Raw genomic sequence first — 17121 nt, forward strand, 5'->3', positions numbered from 1 at the left:
ATCAATCATAGGCAATGAACTCATATGTATATGCTTTAGCCATTTGAATAATAATGATAATTTATGGACAATGACAAACCGTAAATCGCATAGCCGTTAACCGACCTATGCGGGCTTTGCCCAGAGAGCCTCCCCCCCTCCCACAAACCAAACCAGTCACAGTCTGGCACCCATATAAAATCTCTGGAGAGTTTTTTATTTATTAATTTTTTTATTTTTTTTGTAGGGAAGTTAAGCGTGTGTTTTTATTTTATTGAAAAGATTTCTGCACAAATATGATTAAGTTGAATGCGTAAGCTCTGATTTTGGCATAAGCGGGGCTGTCAACCGCAGCGTTGGCCACAATTAAAAATGTTCATTTTTAATAAACTCTTATTAAGAACTGAAGCAAGTGTGCATGGGGCATGCGGCATGCCGCTGTGTGTGGGGCAGTGCGGCGATGATGACAAAGCTTTTCGATTTTTATTTTTCGTTTAATTACCATGTAAATCCATTTAATAATGAGCTGCAGGATTATGCAATAAGCGCTTCAAAAGTCTACAGAAGAGTTTGTGCGCCGCTCCTGCCCAAGTTCAGAGGCTCGTACAAATCACAGACCCGCAAATCCGTTGACATGCGTACAAAACACATGCAACCACAACAGCAAAAGTTTAAAATTATAGTTCTGTTCGGATTGCCGAAGATTAAATACACTTACTGATGGTTAACACATCGGAGCAAGCATATATTAAGGCTTTCTTAATTCGAAAACCAATTCAGTTCGAGCACATTTTAAACACACAAAAATTAATTGAAGAAAAATTCAAAATATTCATTTGTTGGACCAATTTTTAAATGAAATATCTAAGTGAATTAGAATTAAATACACATTAAATTTAATATAATCTTATATACAACGCTCAATCTGTTGTTAGCTTTCAGTTTGACTCTTCATATTTGTAAAGATCTTTTTTACAAAACAATTTACAACACAATTTGAAACGGAAATAGAAGTTCAGGAAAAGACATACGGAGTTGAAAGCTTGACATTGCTTTGAACACACAAAGATACAATCACAATACCCACTTCAAGAGTATACAAAGTGGTATAGCTGGTGTGAGAGCACGCTGCAACTGTATAAGATAAATAACTTCCGCCGAAGGCCAGTGGGCGACACTTGCATGAAATGCGCATTTCCGGTTGCAGCTGAATAAAAATGACGGCACGCACACACTCGCCACAGTCTCGGACACGGAACGCTGCCCACCAACGGCTCTATTGGTAACCAGTGGACGGACGGACATACATTATTTTTTTCATATATTTTTTTTTCATTTTTTGTCCTTTTTATTTTGTGCTCAATGCGTGCTCGCCTTTTAAAAAATTGTAGGTAAGGGAATGTGTGTGCATGTTGTGTGTGTGTGTGTGTGTGTGTGTGTGTGTGTGTGTGTGTGTGTGTGTGTGTGTGTGTGTGTGTGTGTGTGTGTGTGTATGTGGGTGCATGTATTAATGCATGACAATTTAAAGAAGAATTTTCAATTTGATTACAGTCACTCTGCCGTCCTTATGCGATTGTCATTTAACTCATTGAGTTCATTTGATTCAGCAGCGTGTACACCGAGTAAGCTCCCTTGACAACCTGCAAATGGAATGAAATATTCACACATATTAAATACATATCTTATCCGAAGAGATCACACAGATATAATTAAGTTGCTACCCGACGCATTGGAATCGCTTTAATTCATCATTCATATTTTACTGGAGCATGCAACAAATGAATCAATAAGATTCAAAACAAAAATGATTGCTCAAAATTAAGTTCTGGCAAATGGAGAATTGAGAAAGAACATGGAAGAAAAGGCATATTTATTTAAATTTTAATATGCTTTAATATTTTAGATTCGAGATATAAGTGTAATTTAAAAATGGTTTATATTTGCAGTGCATAATACATGAGCGCTTTGATACATACCGACAATAGAGTTGTCATGCTTACTGGCAAATATCCGATTGCCATAATGCCAGCGGAACGCTGGGATCGCATTAGCATAATTAACACGATGCGACGATGCTCGACAGGCATACAGACCCAATTGCAATTGTAAATCGCCTTTGTCATCTGCTCGGCCTCATATTGCACCAGCTCGGAGGCATAGCAAACGATGTACATTTCAGTTAACATGTTCACGAGCATAATGAGCACGTATACAATCCGGAAAAAGTCCAGGTTAATTTGGGCTGCGAAAACGGCTTGTGTACATATTGCGGTTGCTGTACAAAGGCATTGAATAAAACAGGCAAATGACAGACTATCCTCAAGGATATGTCGCAATCTGTAAATGACGTTCCAATGACTTTCACTAATTGGAATTAGGATTTTCATATATATGTACATACTGCAATATAATCTGGTGAGACTCAACGCATTCAATCAGTTGCGAATAGCTCAGTTCGCGAGTTGTGCCCTTTGTATTCCCCACCCTGGCAATGCGTATGGCCAGCGCCTTCCAGTGGGCAGCGACTATCTTGAGATAGGCAACCGGATAGGTATCATTGCCCACCCCCATGAATGCCATTGTGACGAGGCCAATATTCAGTAGGCACAGCGTAAGCAGGTATAGAGAAAACGATTGATGCCAATCCCATGGTATCCAAACTTGAAATGGCATCTGTAGATTCGATTCCTTGAGCACAATAATATTAGCCACTGCAACGCTTCCCAAAAATGCAACGATTATATATTGAAAGAGTCCCTGCACCCAACGGATATTATCCTCTATTATCCGATACTCTTCCTGCGATTGCAGGCGTCCATCCAGGTGGCGCAACATTACATGGATATCCATCAAACGGGGACGTATTCGCAAAAAATTGATCAACTTCAGCAGCTGCACAAATATCATGGTGAATACTGGGAAAGCCTCACAAAAATCGGTTAATGATTTGGCTGTAAAGCTTTCTATGGAAAACCCAATCGGTACCCAAACAGTGCCAAGCAAATTCATGATAATTCCATAGATCCAATAATACCGTCTAACGAACGTATCCCCGGATGGCGAATGGTATCCCATCAGGCGCCACATGAACCAGTGGTTTGAAAATGCTTTAGTCGAATCAACGCTGAACATCTTTTCTTCTCTTGTTGCACTGTCACACTTTGACTGTGCCACAATCATGGATATACGTTCCTTTTATAGCAATCCGCCTAATGCAAATTGTCATTAAATTAGCTGGCACTGTCCCGACCAACACCACCCATCCATCCACCCACAGCAAGGACATTCTCGTCGAATTACCTATTTCAGCTACGCCACCTGAGCAGTAATCATGCATTTTCTTTGACTGGCAAATGTCCGGACTATCTTACTAAATTATGCACAATGCATTTAAGTATCTATTTCATATACATTAATATTATATTATTGGGCTTACCAGTTAATCGGCAATTGAAATTAAATTTGAAGTGGCCATAAACAGTCTTCAAAAACAGAAAAATCTTAAAAAATATATCAAAAAATGTATTTTAAATTATCGAAAGTCATATTATTGAAGCTATCAAAACAAGTTGATTTGCAAATTGATTTTTTATCATTATCTATGACAGCTTTTAAATAAAGCAAATAGAAGCAAAAAAATCTTGTATTATATAAGCCCTTTGAGCGCTTCGGCATTTTTATTTTAACTCTATCATAACTCTATTAACTCTATTTATTTTAACTCAATCAAGTTGTATATATGTATAGCAGCAAAAGCCGGCAAAAAGTGTTATTTATTTCGGATTACAAATGTAAAACAAATATTAAAAAAATCAATCCATTCAAACCTATTTCCTTTGAAAAAAAAAAGCAAAATCTGAGTAAATAAACCGTGATAAACAAATAATAATTGATTTGCAAGCTGGTTGATTAACCAATTTACAAATATAAACAAAAACTAGTGCATACAGACCAAATCTAAATAGAATCAGATTAAATTCAATTAAAAGCGTATTGCACAAGCCAAACCAGTTTGTGGACCAAATTTGTGCAAAATGTATGTAAAAGTAATTGTGAATTGCGGGCGGAGTCTGCATTTTTGATGGTGATTTGAATTTGGATTGGTTATGGGGGGGATGGCAGGGTGTTTTGGATTGGAGTGGTTGGAGGAGGGTGCTTCTGCCGCATACAGGTGTCAAGCGCGGCGTGTATTCAAATTAATAATGCCAAATTGATTACATAACATTTGTCAATGGCAATCGAGTTTCGGGATGGAGTTAGAATGGACTAAGCCATCCGTCAGATACACCGCACAGCACCATGTTTGAATATGATTGATTTAGGCGGCATAAATTATGAACATGCCGGGCCCTCGGAGCTACCACTAGCCGGGAGGTAACTATGCTCTCGCCACCAGTTTCAGTTTCAGTCTCAATGTCAGTTGCCATCTTTTGGCCAAGACACTGGGCAACCTGGTCGCGACCTTGGGCTTTTGACAAATGAGCTGCGTAAGCCGAAAGATTTGCGCAAGACGCATAATTAAATGGCTACCAGGCAGCAAATTGACATTGACAGTAGGCAGTAGGCAGTAGGCAAAAAGGGACACAAGGCCGTGCCCCAAGGACGTGGCAAAGCTATGAGGCACACACATTTCGCAGGTGCCAGCCTGGCATTCGAACCCATTTTTAAAATGACTAATGTCAATTGCAGGTCGGCTCTTTATTGGAAATCGAAATGCTTGTGAAACTTAGCAACTGGCATTATGAACTGACAATTGAAATTGCAAATTTCATTGACAATTGGTTCAAACATAATCCAATGCGACTTTGACAAACCAACACAAAGCTTTCGTGACTTACAAGACGGGCATGTACTAATATTAAGAAAAATGCACGTATAAATTAGCTCAATATATAAATTATTTTCACTTAACAAATGACTACAAAGTAGTTGTATTATTTTTGAATTTTGCCAGTATTTCAGTCAGCTACTGAATTTTCAAATACCTTGAATATTTTCTCTCCTTCTCTTTAAAATCTTTAAATTTTTAGCTTTAGCTTCAATTTAAGAATTTAAGAAAAATTTAAGAAATTATGAAAATGGAATCGAGATCTAATACATACATAGTAGAACAAATTAATAATAAAAAAAAAAACTGAACAACAAAAAAGAAGCGAATATTTATCAAAATAGGCTTTCGACATTTGTTGCTTGATATTTGTGTTTATTTAGGCATTTAATTTTATTTACATTTTTGTTCAACAAATTTTTGTCTTTTGGGCCGACGGAAATTAAATTAAATGGAAATGAGCAAAACTATTTACATGACATTTTTTTTTATCACAAATATCCGGTCCAACTTAAATTAAAAACATAAATGAACTGAAACTTAAATGGACAGCATAGCATTTTGATACATATACAAAAGCACACATACATTTACGTTGTATTTGTGATAAAATACTTGAAATTTGTCAATCACAATTTCATCTACATAGACACACAAGCATATCGTATCTATATACATATATAACGCTACAACATCCCATCCCTCCCCGACCGCCTACCGCCCCTTTCCCGTTCACCGTTCATGCTTTAACCAAGTTCTGGTTGGGAAAAGCAAAAATAAACGCCTTCATCGAACACAAATGTGTTTGTATGGATAATGGATGATAATAATTCAGTATACACAAGACCATATTGAGAGCTGTATAATTAATAATGCGCATCTAAACACATCCACACATCAACGCAAAGATATGTATTAACTATACTTGTAGCATCGATAAACAGCAAATCAGACAACAAATATCTAACAAGTTTATTAACCGAGCAGAGCCGAGTAGTGCATGGCAATTATTGAAGAAGAAAAAACACGTCTCTATTTACAAATTTGATTATCATACCAAGCTTGTATATAGATATAAATATATTTGCACATACACTCAGAAAAAAAAATCGCACTGAGCATCCGAAAATTTAATGTTTTGTCTATTTATTATTAAAAGCAGAATTAAGCTTTTGTTAATTCCAGGGTAGATTTTTCTAAATTTTCTAAATAATTATTTAACAAGAAGGGTTTTTTTTGGGGCATATGTAGTAGTTAGTATAAGTAAAAGATTGGTTTCTATGTAGAAATTAAAGATATGTCTCGATTATAGGTTTCGTATGAGGAACCTTATTGGTTTTTTTGGATAATGCTCAATGTTTGAAAAACAAAAAGGTTCTTTGTCTTCCTAATTTCTCATTTGAATTAATATTTTTAAGAGCTCACTCTTTGTTAGAGATTGTAGATCTTAATTAGTAGTTAGGATTCTTAGATTTCGATATGCTATTAAATAAAAAATAAAAAAAAGTCTTTGATCAAGATACGCTGCTACATTTTGAAGGCTTTAATTACAGGGTAGCTACAAGGCCGGTATTCGCTAATGGAGTGAAGTGTTATGAAATTGTTCATCAATGAAAATAGTGAATGTGATTGTGATCAGCTTAAGTTATTGCTACAATAAGCTACAGTGAGAACTGGCCAATGATGATCAAAACGAATCACTCGATATAGCCCATATACAAAACAAATACTGGATGTTATAAGACAAATATAATTTCCAATTCCAAAGTTGAAACAACCTACAACTTATTTATGTGCGTTTCAATTATTATTACGTTCACAAAATATATGATTTGATATAGCAGTCAGTCAGTCATATTAGGTGTTGGATGGAACAAAGCCAGTTTCAGCGCACAAACAGTAACAAAGTAAACAATAAGCAATAATAATATTTAAAAAATGACGCCCACGTATTAGAGAACCTCCTCCTAACCGAAGTCAAGTTGTCAAGTACGCTCTGATAAATCTTTGTATAAATAACCTGATGGCTAAGCTGGGCTCTTTGGCAAGTATGAATGAATGAACGAATGAATGAATGAGCGACTGAGTGAGTGAGTGTATCGCCAAGAAACAGCAAATGACTTTTAACTAAAAACAAAAAAAAAAAAAAAATCAAAAACATTACAGAACAAACAACAACAAAGCAGTTCCGAGTGCCAAACAGAGCCAAGTTTGTCAAGTCAACTGGGTTTAAAACTGAATTGGAGACTGCTGATGACGCCAACATTGCGTCTGTCTCAATTCTCAGCTGTTCTCAGCAATGCGACCTTTTTTGAGACTGAATGAGACTGAGAGGGAGACTGAGACTGAGACTGAGATGTAGACGGGACAGGCTTATAAATAGCACAAGTCCGTTTCGAAGGCGCTTCAGTTAGAATCGAGCGCTTCAAGTGGAATTAATATAATAATTATTAGCTTTTTTTTACTTAAAAACAATTTAAAAATTTGTATATATATTTAAACTCTTTTTTTGTGGCCAAGTACTGTATCTAAGAAATATGGTGAGTGCACTCAAGTGATTGTAAACAAAACGCTTCACATCAATGGAATTGTTGATTTATTTTTTTTATGTGTATATAGTTTATTTGTTCTTTTTTGTTTTGTTTATTTGTTTTTTTTTTTTTTGTAAATTACACACAAAGACAAGACATAAAAAATGCATTAAATACGCTACGTGAGCGAAATATTTAAATCATGTATCTAGAATACGAAGCAAAAAAGAGATATCGAAAATAGTCGAAGCGGGGGCAGATTCACTGGAAAATCCCTCAGTTTGAGTTTAGTTTGAAGTATTTGCTTCCGGCACTTGGCGATGGCCAACCCGCCAATGAATCACAACCATCAAATATCAAGCAAAACTGTTTTTAAAAAAGTAAACAAAAATGAACAACAAATATTGTTCAATCGATGGCAAATGTATATGAAAAGATACATTTGCGACATATTGTTAATGGGGTAGAAATATCTTATTGGCTGCCAGAAGTACATACCGAAGATTATATACTCTTAATACATACATACATACATATATACATACATTTACCATGGTAAACGATTGTTGCTATCAGAACTATATGAATACTAAGTCCGATGTTGAGCAAAAGGCATAACTGATGAGTTCGATTCGGACATTTTGGTAAACAAAATATAACAAAATATGACAAACAACAACTCAGCTTTCGACAAATCGTTTCTATGAAAACTATAGGATATATTAGTCCGATGTTGATAATTTGTAGTGCAAGTGTAAAGATAATAACGCACACATATTAATTAAGTTCGGTTCGGATATCTTGGTAAATAAAAAAGTTTTTCATACAAGAAGTCAGCTGTTAACCGATCATTCCTATGACAACAATATGATATAGTAATCGGATTCATCAGGATAGTTTTAAAGCTGATTTGCATAGAAACGGACGCACGGATATATCTTCTTCAATATCCTATAAAGGTATAAAAATGAAATACCTTTTAAAAATAAATTCTACTAAGATCAATCAGATAATTCGAATACTCTTACTACTTATAAGGAGATAATATACAAAATTGATTTTTTCCAAATTAATTTGAATCAAATGATGATGACTCTTTCTCTCTCTCAGAATTGTAGTTATGTCAATTCCCAAAAATAGGATCAGTTATAAGTTACCGCTCAGCAGTCAAAATATGCTATTAATCAAAGTCATTTAACAATTGATTAGGCTATAATGTAAGAGTAGCTCCGAAATATATATGTATATACTTGTCATGTATATGTCTGTTTATCTATGTGTGTGATGTATGATCGATTCGAATCATGCTTGGCAAATATTTGATTTGTTTTGGGCCACCTACTGCTTAAATTTGGCCATGCTGAAACTGCTGTACAACTTAATTATATTATGCCCATTCGAGCTTAAAACAATTAGCATAATTCCACTGAGTTTATGAATCATATTTAAACATAAATCGAAGTGACTAAAACAAGTGGCAAGAACAAGTTTAACACACTGTATGTGTCATAGGCAAACAATTATCGGCAGCCAGTCTAATTTAACTCGATGACATTTCTATATAGGCCAACGAGCAATAAACTCATCCCAAAATTGGTAACAGCTGCTGGCCAAGCACAAATTCAATTAAGTAGCCCAGCTAAATCGAAATCGAAATTTCGCGCTGCCCTGAAATTAGTCATAATGTTCAAAACGTTCCTAAATTCTGATGTCGTTGTTTGTTTTTATTTCTTTTTTTACTTAGGAGTTTTATTTAATTTCTTGTCAAACATACGAATAAAAATATATACCCTGAAAATGGGAAAAACGAGTATAATGATTTTGTGTGAAAGTATGTGGCACATAGACAACAACCGATCCATCTTATTAATAACACATCTATATCAGAGACTAACAGAGGTAGATCGGAGATCTATTTAATTTTATCGACTCACTTTTAGAAATGCATATATATTTTAAATATATATATATATAAAGTCGGGCCATGACTTAACCTTGATTATCCTTAGATACTATTGGATAAGTATACTTTTGCACTTTAAATTTATAATTATTTCGATATTGATACAATGAATAGTACTCAAAAAAGATTCACGATTCATATATGTATGTATGTAATATGATATTCAGCATAATTTTGCGTATCTTCTTGCTTCGCTCATCCATTTATAAAATTCATTTATAAGTGTTCTATACGCTAATTTTGTCTTGAAGTGTGTGCATTTCTTTAAAACGCCTTTTACAAGCAGATCTATCTATTATTATATACTTTATAGCATAAATGTAATAAATACCATTTATCTAATCACTTTTCATCTCTTTTCATTGACAGCATCGGGAGCTCGTGGGACTTGCGGTGATACTACTGGCACTCTGCTGCCAAAGTAGCATAGGTAAAAAGCTTGAGAAACGTTGTGTCAATTGCTCATATCGTACGTATTACACCTATGGCGATGGCCGATCCCTGCAGCGTGTCATCTATAGAGATCCCGTCTACACTCGTGGTATTTACAAATGAGAAAAAAATTAAAACAAAAAAAAATATATATTTATCATCTACGTTCAGCATCTCTGCTGCGTTCACTGAAGCACTTAACTAAAAAATAACACACACACACTTTCACACACACACACACACAGTATTAAGTAAATAGTTAAATGTTTTATTAAATTTATTTTATTACACCCTATTAAGTAAATAATTAAATGTTTTATTTGTATGGTTAAATTAAATCATATCACATAAGGCACTAAAAACACCTTTAAGCAATAATACACACCTCTCTCGTCCCGCCCACCCCTCTAAAATCCCTGCCTTTAGCTGCCGATACGTACGGGTGCAGTGGCAATCCGTGCGGTGCGAATGCCGTGTGTCAGGAGGCTGCCGGCGGCCGTCCGGTCTGCTCCTGCCCGCCCGGCTATAGCGGTAATCCGCTTACCCACTGCAATCGTGGCGAGTGCCTGGACAACGTCGACTGTCGTGGTGACCTACACTGCGTAAAAAATCGTTGCGTTAACCCATGTGTGGGTACCTGCGGCATTGGCTCCAACTGTGAAGTACGTACATATCTATTTGCCCCTCATCGCACTCCTCTTTCACATCTAAATACTTATATTAATTGAATTTGTAGGCCAAAAATCATGTGGCTGTATGCAGCTGCCCAGCTGGCTATAACGGAGATCCCTATACGTCCTGTCGTCTCGATGATCCAGGTAACAAAATCAATGCTCAAATACACTCAGCAAAAGAATCACACTGCATTTTATAATAATCACCCTTCATTTATTATCCACACAGCATATTTCTAAAAGCAAAGTTTATGTTCATAAAAAAAAAGACATTCCAAATCCAAGGTAGATTTTTCTAGACAACAATTTCAAAAATTTCCAGGGTGTTTTTTTTTTTGTATATCTAAACAGTGTACACGGAACTCTAAGATTAGCTTTTGTTAATTATTATTATGAGTATTTCCAGCGGTTTACTGAGTGATACTGAGCTACAAGGCCTCAAAGCAGACAATAGCTAAACTTTCGTTACTATTTTCTGAAGTTCAAATAGGATTTTTTTTTATTAAGAGTTTGCAGTTCAACTTTGTAGGAATATTTGCTGTCATTAAGAAACATATTTCTGAGCCTGTATAATATTCGGAAATTTGTATTTCAATAAAGCAGAAAATTGTCTTTAGTTTTTAACATATTATTTTATATATTTTATTTAAATATATATGTAGAAAGAGAGAGTGAGAGCGGTCCGATCCTGCATAAAGAAAACGTATGGATATATTTCAAGATTCATCAAGATAGTTTTTAGGCAAACGGATATTGCTATATTTACTCGGCTAGTGATGCTGTTGTACTGGAGACGCCTCATCCAAACTTCATAGTAATGTACCAATAATATATCCATTATCCAATGATGCATATTTAATATTTTTAAGTCAATTACTTACCTATATAACACACAGCAATTAGCATTATTTTTGTTGTTGTTGTTGTTGTCATTGCTATTATTTGCTCTGAAGCAAATTAACTGGTTTTGACCAAAAACAGCCATTTTCGGGCTGGGTCGATGTATATATTTTTATACCTGTATGTTTGTAGGTTGATTGGTTGGCATGCATAATAATATTTGCGCTGAATAAAATACAATACAATACAATATAATACAATACAAGAGCAACAACAACGCCCAATACAATACTCAGGCACTGGCGCTTTTGTAATTTTATGGTAATTAGCTGGTGTTTTGTTTCGCAATTGTCAAGATCAAGGACGGGCCAAGTAGGCTACGGCAAAATCAAAGCAAACCAGAAGCAAGTTGATTATAACGACTATATTTATATATATATAATTTGTCAAGTATTTTGAATCCAATTAGTATTTTCTTTTTAGTATATCTATCTTCGATGATGTTTCTTTAATCGCATCTCTGAGCTACTAAATAAATATTTAGCAATAAACCGCGTTTTTGCAAGCAAATTTCGAATCGATTGATCGAAAAAAAAGAGGTTTTTGTAATAGAATTTGAAAAGTTGAAATCAATGTTTCAAAACCTTTCAATAGATTGTTAAATGTGCCCAAAATATATGTTTTATATTAAAAAAAAAGAAGAATTTGAAAAATATTAAAGAACACATTCTATCTGTGGAAATAATGCTGAGAATTGTAGCGTATCTATAAATTTAAGTTCACATTTTCGTCTTTTGTTTTTGTTGCTATTATTGCTGTCATGTTTTGTTTGTTGTGTGATTTATGCTGGGTCATGTAATTCACGTGCAGGTCGTTGAATTCCGGCACTGACCCCTCGAAGGGTCCGTCACGGTTCTCCCCCTGCTCCTCGCACTTATCCTCACACGCACTTGAGTACTATAACAAAGCGCAAATAATTGGGGGGCGGGTGTGGGATCGAGTCACTTGAAATGGACCCTGAATAAATCGGCGATGGCCAACACCCTCAAATTCATACCCAACCAACATACCCACCCAACATCACCCCTCCACGGCGAGTTCAAATACATAAGTAGTCAAAGCTCATTTATGCGCATAATTTTTACTTATAATTTGCTTTCATTTCTATGGCCATGCCAGTTGGTTTTCATGTTTTGGGGTTGCTGTGCCCTGTTGCCAGTTCTCAGTTCTTAGTTACTTGTTCCCGTCGTTCCTTTCATTGATGATGATTATAATGCGGGACAAGTTTCGAAATTGGTATTTGTTTCCATGACAAAAGTTGTGCCATAATCGCTGGCAATGGTTAAGAAAGAAAGTCAACTAAGAGCTAAATACTTATATTTATTTATAGATTTGGTCAACATGATTCGCGTGCCTGGCTTCGCTTTTGTTTGCCAGTAGGCAACTGACGATAACTGCTCATACATATATATAAATTTATATTTATATTATTATTCTTACCTTTTTTTTATATATATATATATATATATTTTTGGTGCAATTTGTACAATTTGAATTGCTCCCTGATGACAGCCAAACTATTCACAGCTCGAAACTGGCCGCTGGACAATCATCAACCATTCGTGCATATAGCTTCGTTATGTATTATATAAATTGCATGGCCAGCTCAATTAGTATCCTTATATGGCGGCATATGTGTGGGAAACTGCACTATGCAAGTACATATATACATACACATACACACGTATATACATCTACTTTGGTATGCCTTCAATTTATGGGCATGCTGCAAATGCATATAAATCAGTGTTGATTTAAATATTCATGCAAATTAGTAATTTATTAAAGTGCTGTCGACGGTGAGGTAAATACAATGCATTTCAAACCCTACATATAAAAGTCGCAAACAATTTGCCGTTTTTAATTAAAGTCTGATATTTGTTGTTGGTAATAACTAAATCATCATTACATACAATTCGTTATTCTCACCAATAAATTAGTTCACTTTACTCGTCCTTCCACTTTGTAGCTATGCCATTGTTTATACTGCAAATATATATTTATTCGGCATTGAAATTCACATTAAATAATGCCTTGAGCAAGGCATCATCCAATCCCCAAACAAGTTTTATTGCTTAAGTTTTACTCAAATCCACTGTTGAGTTGTTTTTTTCTTTTTCTTCGTTTTGTAAGAGCCTTTTGTTGGCAAACAAAATGATCAGTATCGAACAACAATTATGTTATCTATAAAAATTTAAATTTAAAAAAGGCAGAACCGGAACCGTTGTGCGAAATTAAACAATTACAAACTCATAACCAGTATAGAAACCGATATTGAAAAAGTTGTAAGACGCAGAAAATTGAACTGAACCGAACTGAAATGATTATTATTTTGATTAATAATAATATGAATCTACAAAGGTTTGATATAAACATAAAAAATGATCGGCTAGTGATGCTGATAGTTTATGAGTTCGAAAAGTCTCATTTAATATAAAAACTAAATTATAATTAATACTCTAAAGAATATAAAAAATAGTAAGAAATTTAAGCTGCCCTTCAAAATGAAAATACAAATATTTCAAGATCATTTCGTTTTTCTGCGCACAATTAAAAACAAATCTGCCGATAGGAAGCACTTGACTTTTATACTGCTTTGCAATGGATCTGATCAAAATTATTGGGGATTATTGTCTACTCTAATTAATAAAATTAATTAATCTCAGTCTGCTATATTCCAAAGATATCCATTTGATGAGTTTGCCTCGATCTTACCTTATTTATTGGAAAGTGGATACTTTATAACTTTGTTCACAATTTGTTATTTTTCATATTTTTGCTATTTTTATGCAAAAATGATCTTGCACAACAATGAAAACGCATTTCTATTGGGAATTGCAAAACCCTAGAAAAAAAACCCTTTCTTGACAGTCTAAAGAATTGATAATTTTGTTATTATATTTCAATGAAAAATGCATCAAATTTAACTATATTTGCAGAGGAACAATGCCATCCGAGCCCGTGCGGCATCAACACGAAATGCGAGATTATAAATGGGGTGCCGACCTGTTCCTGTTTGCATGGCTTTTTGGGCAATCCGCTGAGCGGGTGTCGCCACGAGTGCGAGCACGATGGCGACTGCGCCAGCCGGGATATGTGCAGCAATTACAAATGTGTGCCATCGTGTGGCCAGTGCGGCATTGGTGCCAACTGCAAATCGGTGGCCAGTCATCGGGCGGTGTGCGAGTGCCCCAAAGGCTACATTGGCAGTCCATACACAGAGTGCCGGCCGGAATGTTATGGCGACTCGGATTGTCCGGCTGGCAGGCCGGCCTGTTTCTATGGCATCTGCAAGAACACATGCGTTGGCGCCTGTGGCGTCGGTGCCGATTGTAATCTGCGCGGCTTGACACCGGTGTGCAGCTGTCCGCGTGACATGACCGGCGATCCATTTATAAGCTGTCGCCCATTCACCAAGGAGGATCTCTGCTCACCGAATCCGTGCGGCACGAATGCCATCTGTGTGCCCGGCCACGATAACACGGGACGCGAGAGACCCGTCTGCAATTGCCTACCCGGCCACACTGGTAATCCGCTCTCCCATTGCTCACGCGTAAGTACTCATATAAATCTATATATAGGGGTGAAGACAATAGCTTGTGAACATTCAACAAAAATCTAAATATCATGTCCAGAATACAATACATTAATTTGTAGGATATAAGCTATAAATTAGAATCAGAAGGCTCCGGCTTAAGAAGTCAAAGAGGCTTCAGTAAAAGTCCATATTGAGCTGGACAGTGAAACAGATCCGAGCAGATTCTTATGGATATTGTTTGCAAAATATATAAGGTTTGATTCTATTCATTACAACAAAGACTGAGCTATCCAATAATATTAAACGAGCCAAGGACATCACGGACAGAGCTGAGATAGATAGAAGATAGTGCATCAACTCTAAGATATAGGAAAAACTCAACAATTAAATAGCCACATTAATTGGAAGGTCTCTGAATTTCTGAAGTGGCAAAAAAACATTGAAGACTCGTAGGATTCAAGTAAGCTAAAGATAGCTAATAGAATATGCAGTAAAGGTCCTTTAGTTGCGATGAAAACCAGATCAATTTATTTGCAAACGATGCTTAAAGATGTAAAGGATAAAGTCACCAAAATGTAAAGGATTTCATATTAAATTAATACAAATATCAGTCATGCATGGTGCCTGCCAACAATTTATTGCTTTCACACCTATTTTACTGTCCAGCTGATATACAATTTATTTATACATATTATTTTTGTGCAGGGCGAGTGTTTGAGCAACACCGAGTGCCCGGATCACCGGGCCTGCATTAACTATCAATGCGTCGATCCGTGCATTGGTAAATGTGCCTCGGGTGCCACCTGCGAGCCGAAGGCCCATCTCGCTGTCTGCCGTTGCCCGGCAGGACAATCGGGTGATGCGCTCATCTCCTGCCGCCAGACACGCACCTTTCCCGTGGCCAAATACCATTAAGCTAGTGGAGACGAGGCGTGGCCCCCATCTGAGCAAACGCCACACTGCCTGCCGCCCGAATTCCAATCGATTTCACACAACAAAACATAAAGAAGAAACTGTTAATTTAACTTGCATCTAATTCACTGACGAATATTAAGAAACTACGACTTACATTGCAATAATACAAAATAAAATTAATCTTCATTTATACAAAAAAAAAAAAAAAAACACCAAGTTTGAAAGCGCTTAAGAATTGTGGACAACTTTTTGACCCAATTCTCGAACTCTCCCTGTTCAAAGTCGCACAAAAAAAACTCTGAAAACTGGCTTGAGACTAAATCTAGAGATTAGTAATCAGCCAAAAGCATAATTTGCAAACAATTCTAGCATTATGTTTTGAACTAAATGCAGATTGCAAAACTCAGCATACAGTTTTATCAGTCAATCAAGAAATTAACAATATTTTGATAATGAATTAACAGCGTTATTAAAAAAAATGTAATTAGTTAATTTATTTGATACCGTCTCATACTGCTTACTTTCCTGAATCTTCTCAAATATATGGTATGTATGGATGATTATTAATGTGGACCATGCTTAAATACAACATATAACGTTCCTAAATTTGGTTAATGAAGTATTCAACACTCTGTGAATCGATCGCACTTTCTAAAAGTCTGTCCACTAAACATTTATCATATTTGGTGCTGAAACACACAACAAATCTGTATACGATTTCGATTTATGAATCTATACATATATATATCAAATATAAAATACAATCATATACAATATAAATATCAGTTTCATATGTAATTGGCGTTTCGAAAACGATTGCAAATTAATTTAGATACGACAAAAAAAAAATATACTTGTTAATTTATAGTGATTATGTATATATATATATATAAATACATATATATATATATAATTTGTATAGTGCACACAACTGAACGGTGAGTAAAATGTTAAATGTCGGTCGGTCGGTCAGTAAGTTAATTAGTTGTTGACTTTTGTGGAACTGCTGTATATGCATGTATCTATGTATCTATTGTGTGTATGTATGCATGTATATATGTATATATGTATGAGTATGCGTATAAGTTGTTTCCTTGAAATGATAAAACCGTATAAATTTCTTTACATTTTTCTTGTCTCGTTTTCTCTGCTGCTTGCTGCGTATTCGCAATTATTGTTACATTTCTCGTCATTATTGTAAATACAATTTTTCTTTGATTTGTGTTTCGGTTTCAAATATAAATATATTCTTGTATAAATATGCAATTTGTTTTCTTTTTTTGTTTTGTGTATTCCTTTTTATATATTTATATATATTATACATATTTATACATCAATGCACATATATATAGATATATATA

General features: G+C 35.3%; 2 protein-coding genes across 3 annotated transcripts in view; one reads left to right on the plus strand and one right to left on the minus strand.

Annotated features, from left to right (window-relative positions):
• Positions 1 to 15965, plus strand: part of LOC6566101 (neurogenic locus notch homolog protein 1) — an 81862-nt gene extending 65897 nt beyond the window's left edge. Inside the window, exons 1-6 of one of the 2 annotated variants that reach the window (XM_001992178.2) lie at positions 7211 to 7347; positions 9671 to 9842; positions 10160 to 10395; positions 10470 to 10551; positions 14247 to 14860; positions 15551 to 15965. In XM_001992178.2, the coding sequence (XP_001992214.2) occupies positions 7345 to 7347; positions 9671 to 9842; positions 10160 to 10395; positions 10470 to 10551; positions 14247 to 14860; positions 15551 to 15760 (1317 nt within the window). In that variant the 5' untranslated portion in view covers positions 7211 to 7344 and the 3' untranslated portion in view covers positions 15761 to 15965. Of the gene's footprint in view, positions 1 to 7210; positions 7348 to 9670; positions 9843 to 10159; positions 10396 to 10469; positions 10552 to 14246; positions 14861 to 15550 lie in introns of those variants that run through there. The other variant, XM_032738840.2, reaches the window with a different exon arrangement.
• Positions 1560 to 2886, minus strand: LOC6566100 (odorant receptor 19a). Its single transcript, XM_001992177.2, has 3 exons — positions 2381 to 2886; positions 1956 to 2316; positions 1560 to 1619 (listed from the first exon to the last, which is right to left on the minus strand). The coding sequence occupies exons 1-3, from the start codon at positions 2884 to 2886 to the stop codon at positions 1560 to 1562; spliced, it is 927 nt and encodes a 308-aa protein (XP_001992213.2).
• Positions 15966 to 17121: the final 1156 nt, after the last annotated feature.

This window comes from Drosophila grimshawi, unplaced genomic scaffold, assembly GCF_018153295.1.
Source record: "Drosophila grimshawi isolate 15287-2541.00 unplaced genomic scaffold, ASM1815329v1 contig_848, whole genome shotgun sequence".
NCBI classification, from domain to species: domain Eukaryota; kingdom Metazoa; phylum Arthropoda; class Insecta; order Diptera; family Drosophilidae; genus Drosophila; species Drosophila grimshawi.

Coding starts and splice junctions, on each gene's coding strand:
- LOC6566100 (XM_001992177.2), bottom strand. CDS start 2,886: ATGATATTTGTGCAGCTGCTGAAGTTGATCAATTTTTTGCGAATACGT. Junction 2,317..2,380: donor TCTCACCAGATTATATTGCA/GTATGTACATAT, acceptor CGTCATTTACAG/ATTGCGACATATCCTTGAGG. Junction 1,620..1,955: donor GCATGACAACTCTATTGTCG/GTATGTATCAAA, acceptor TTCCATTTGCAG/GTTGTCAAGGGAGCTTACTC.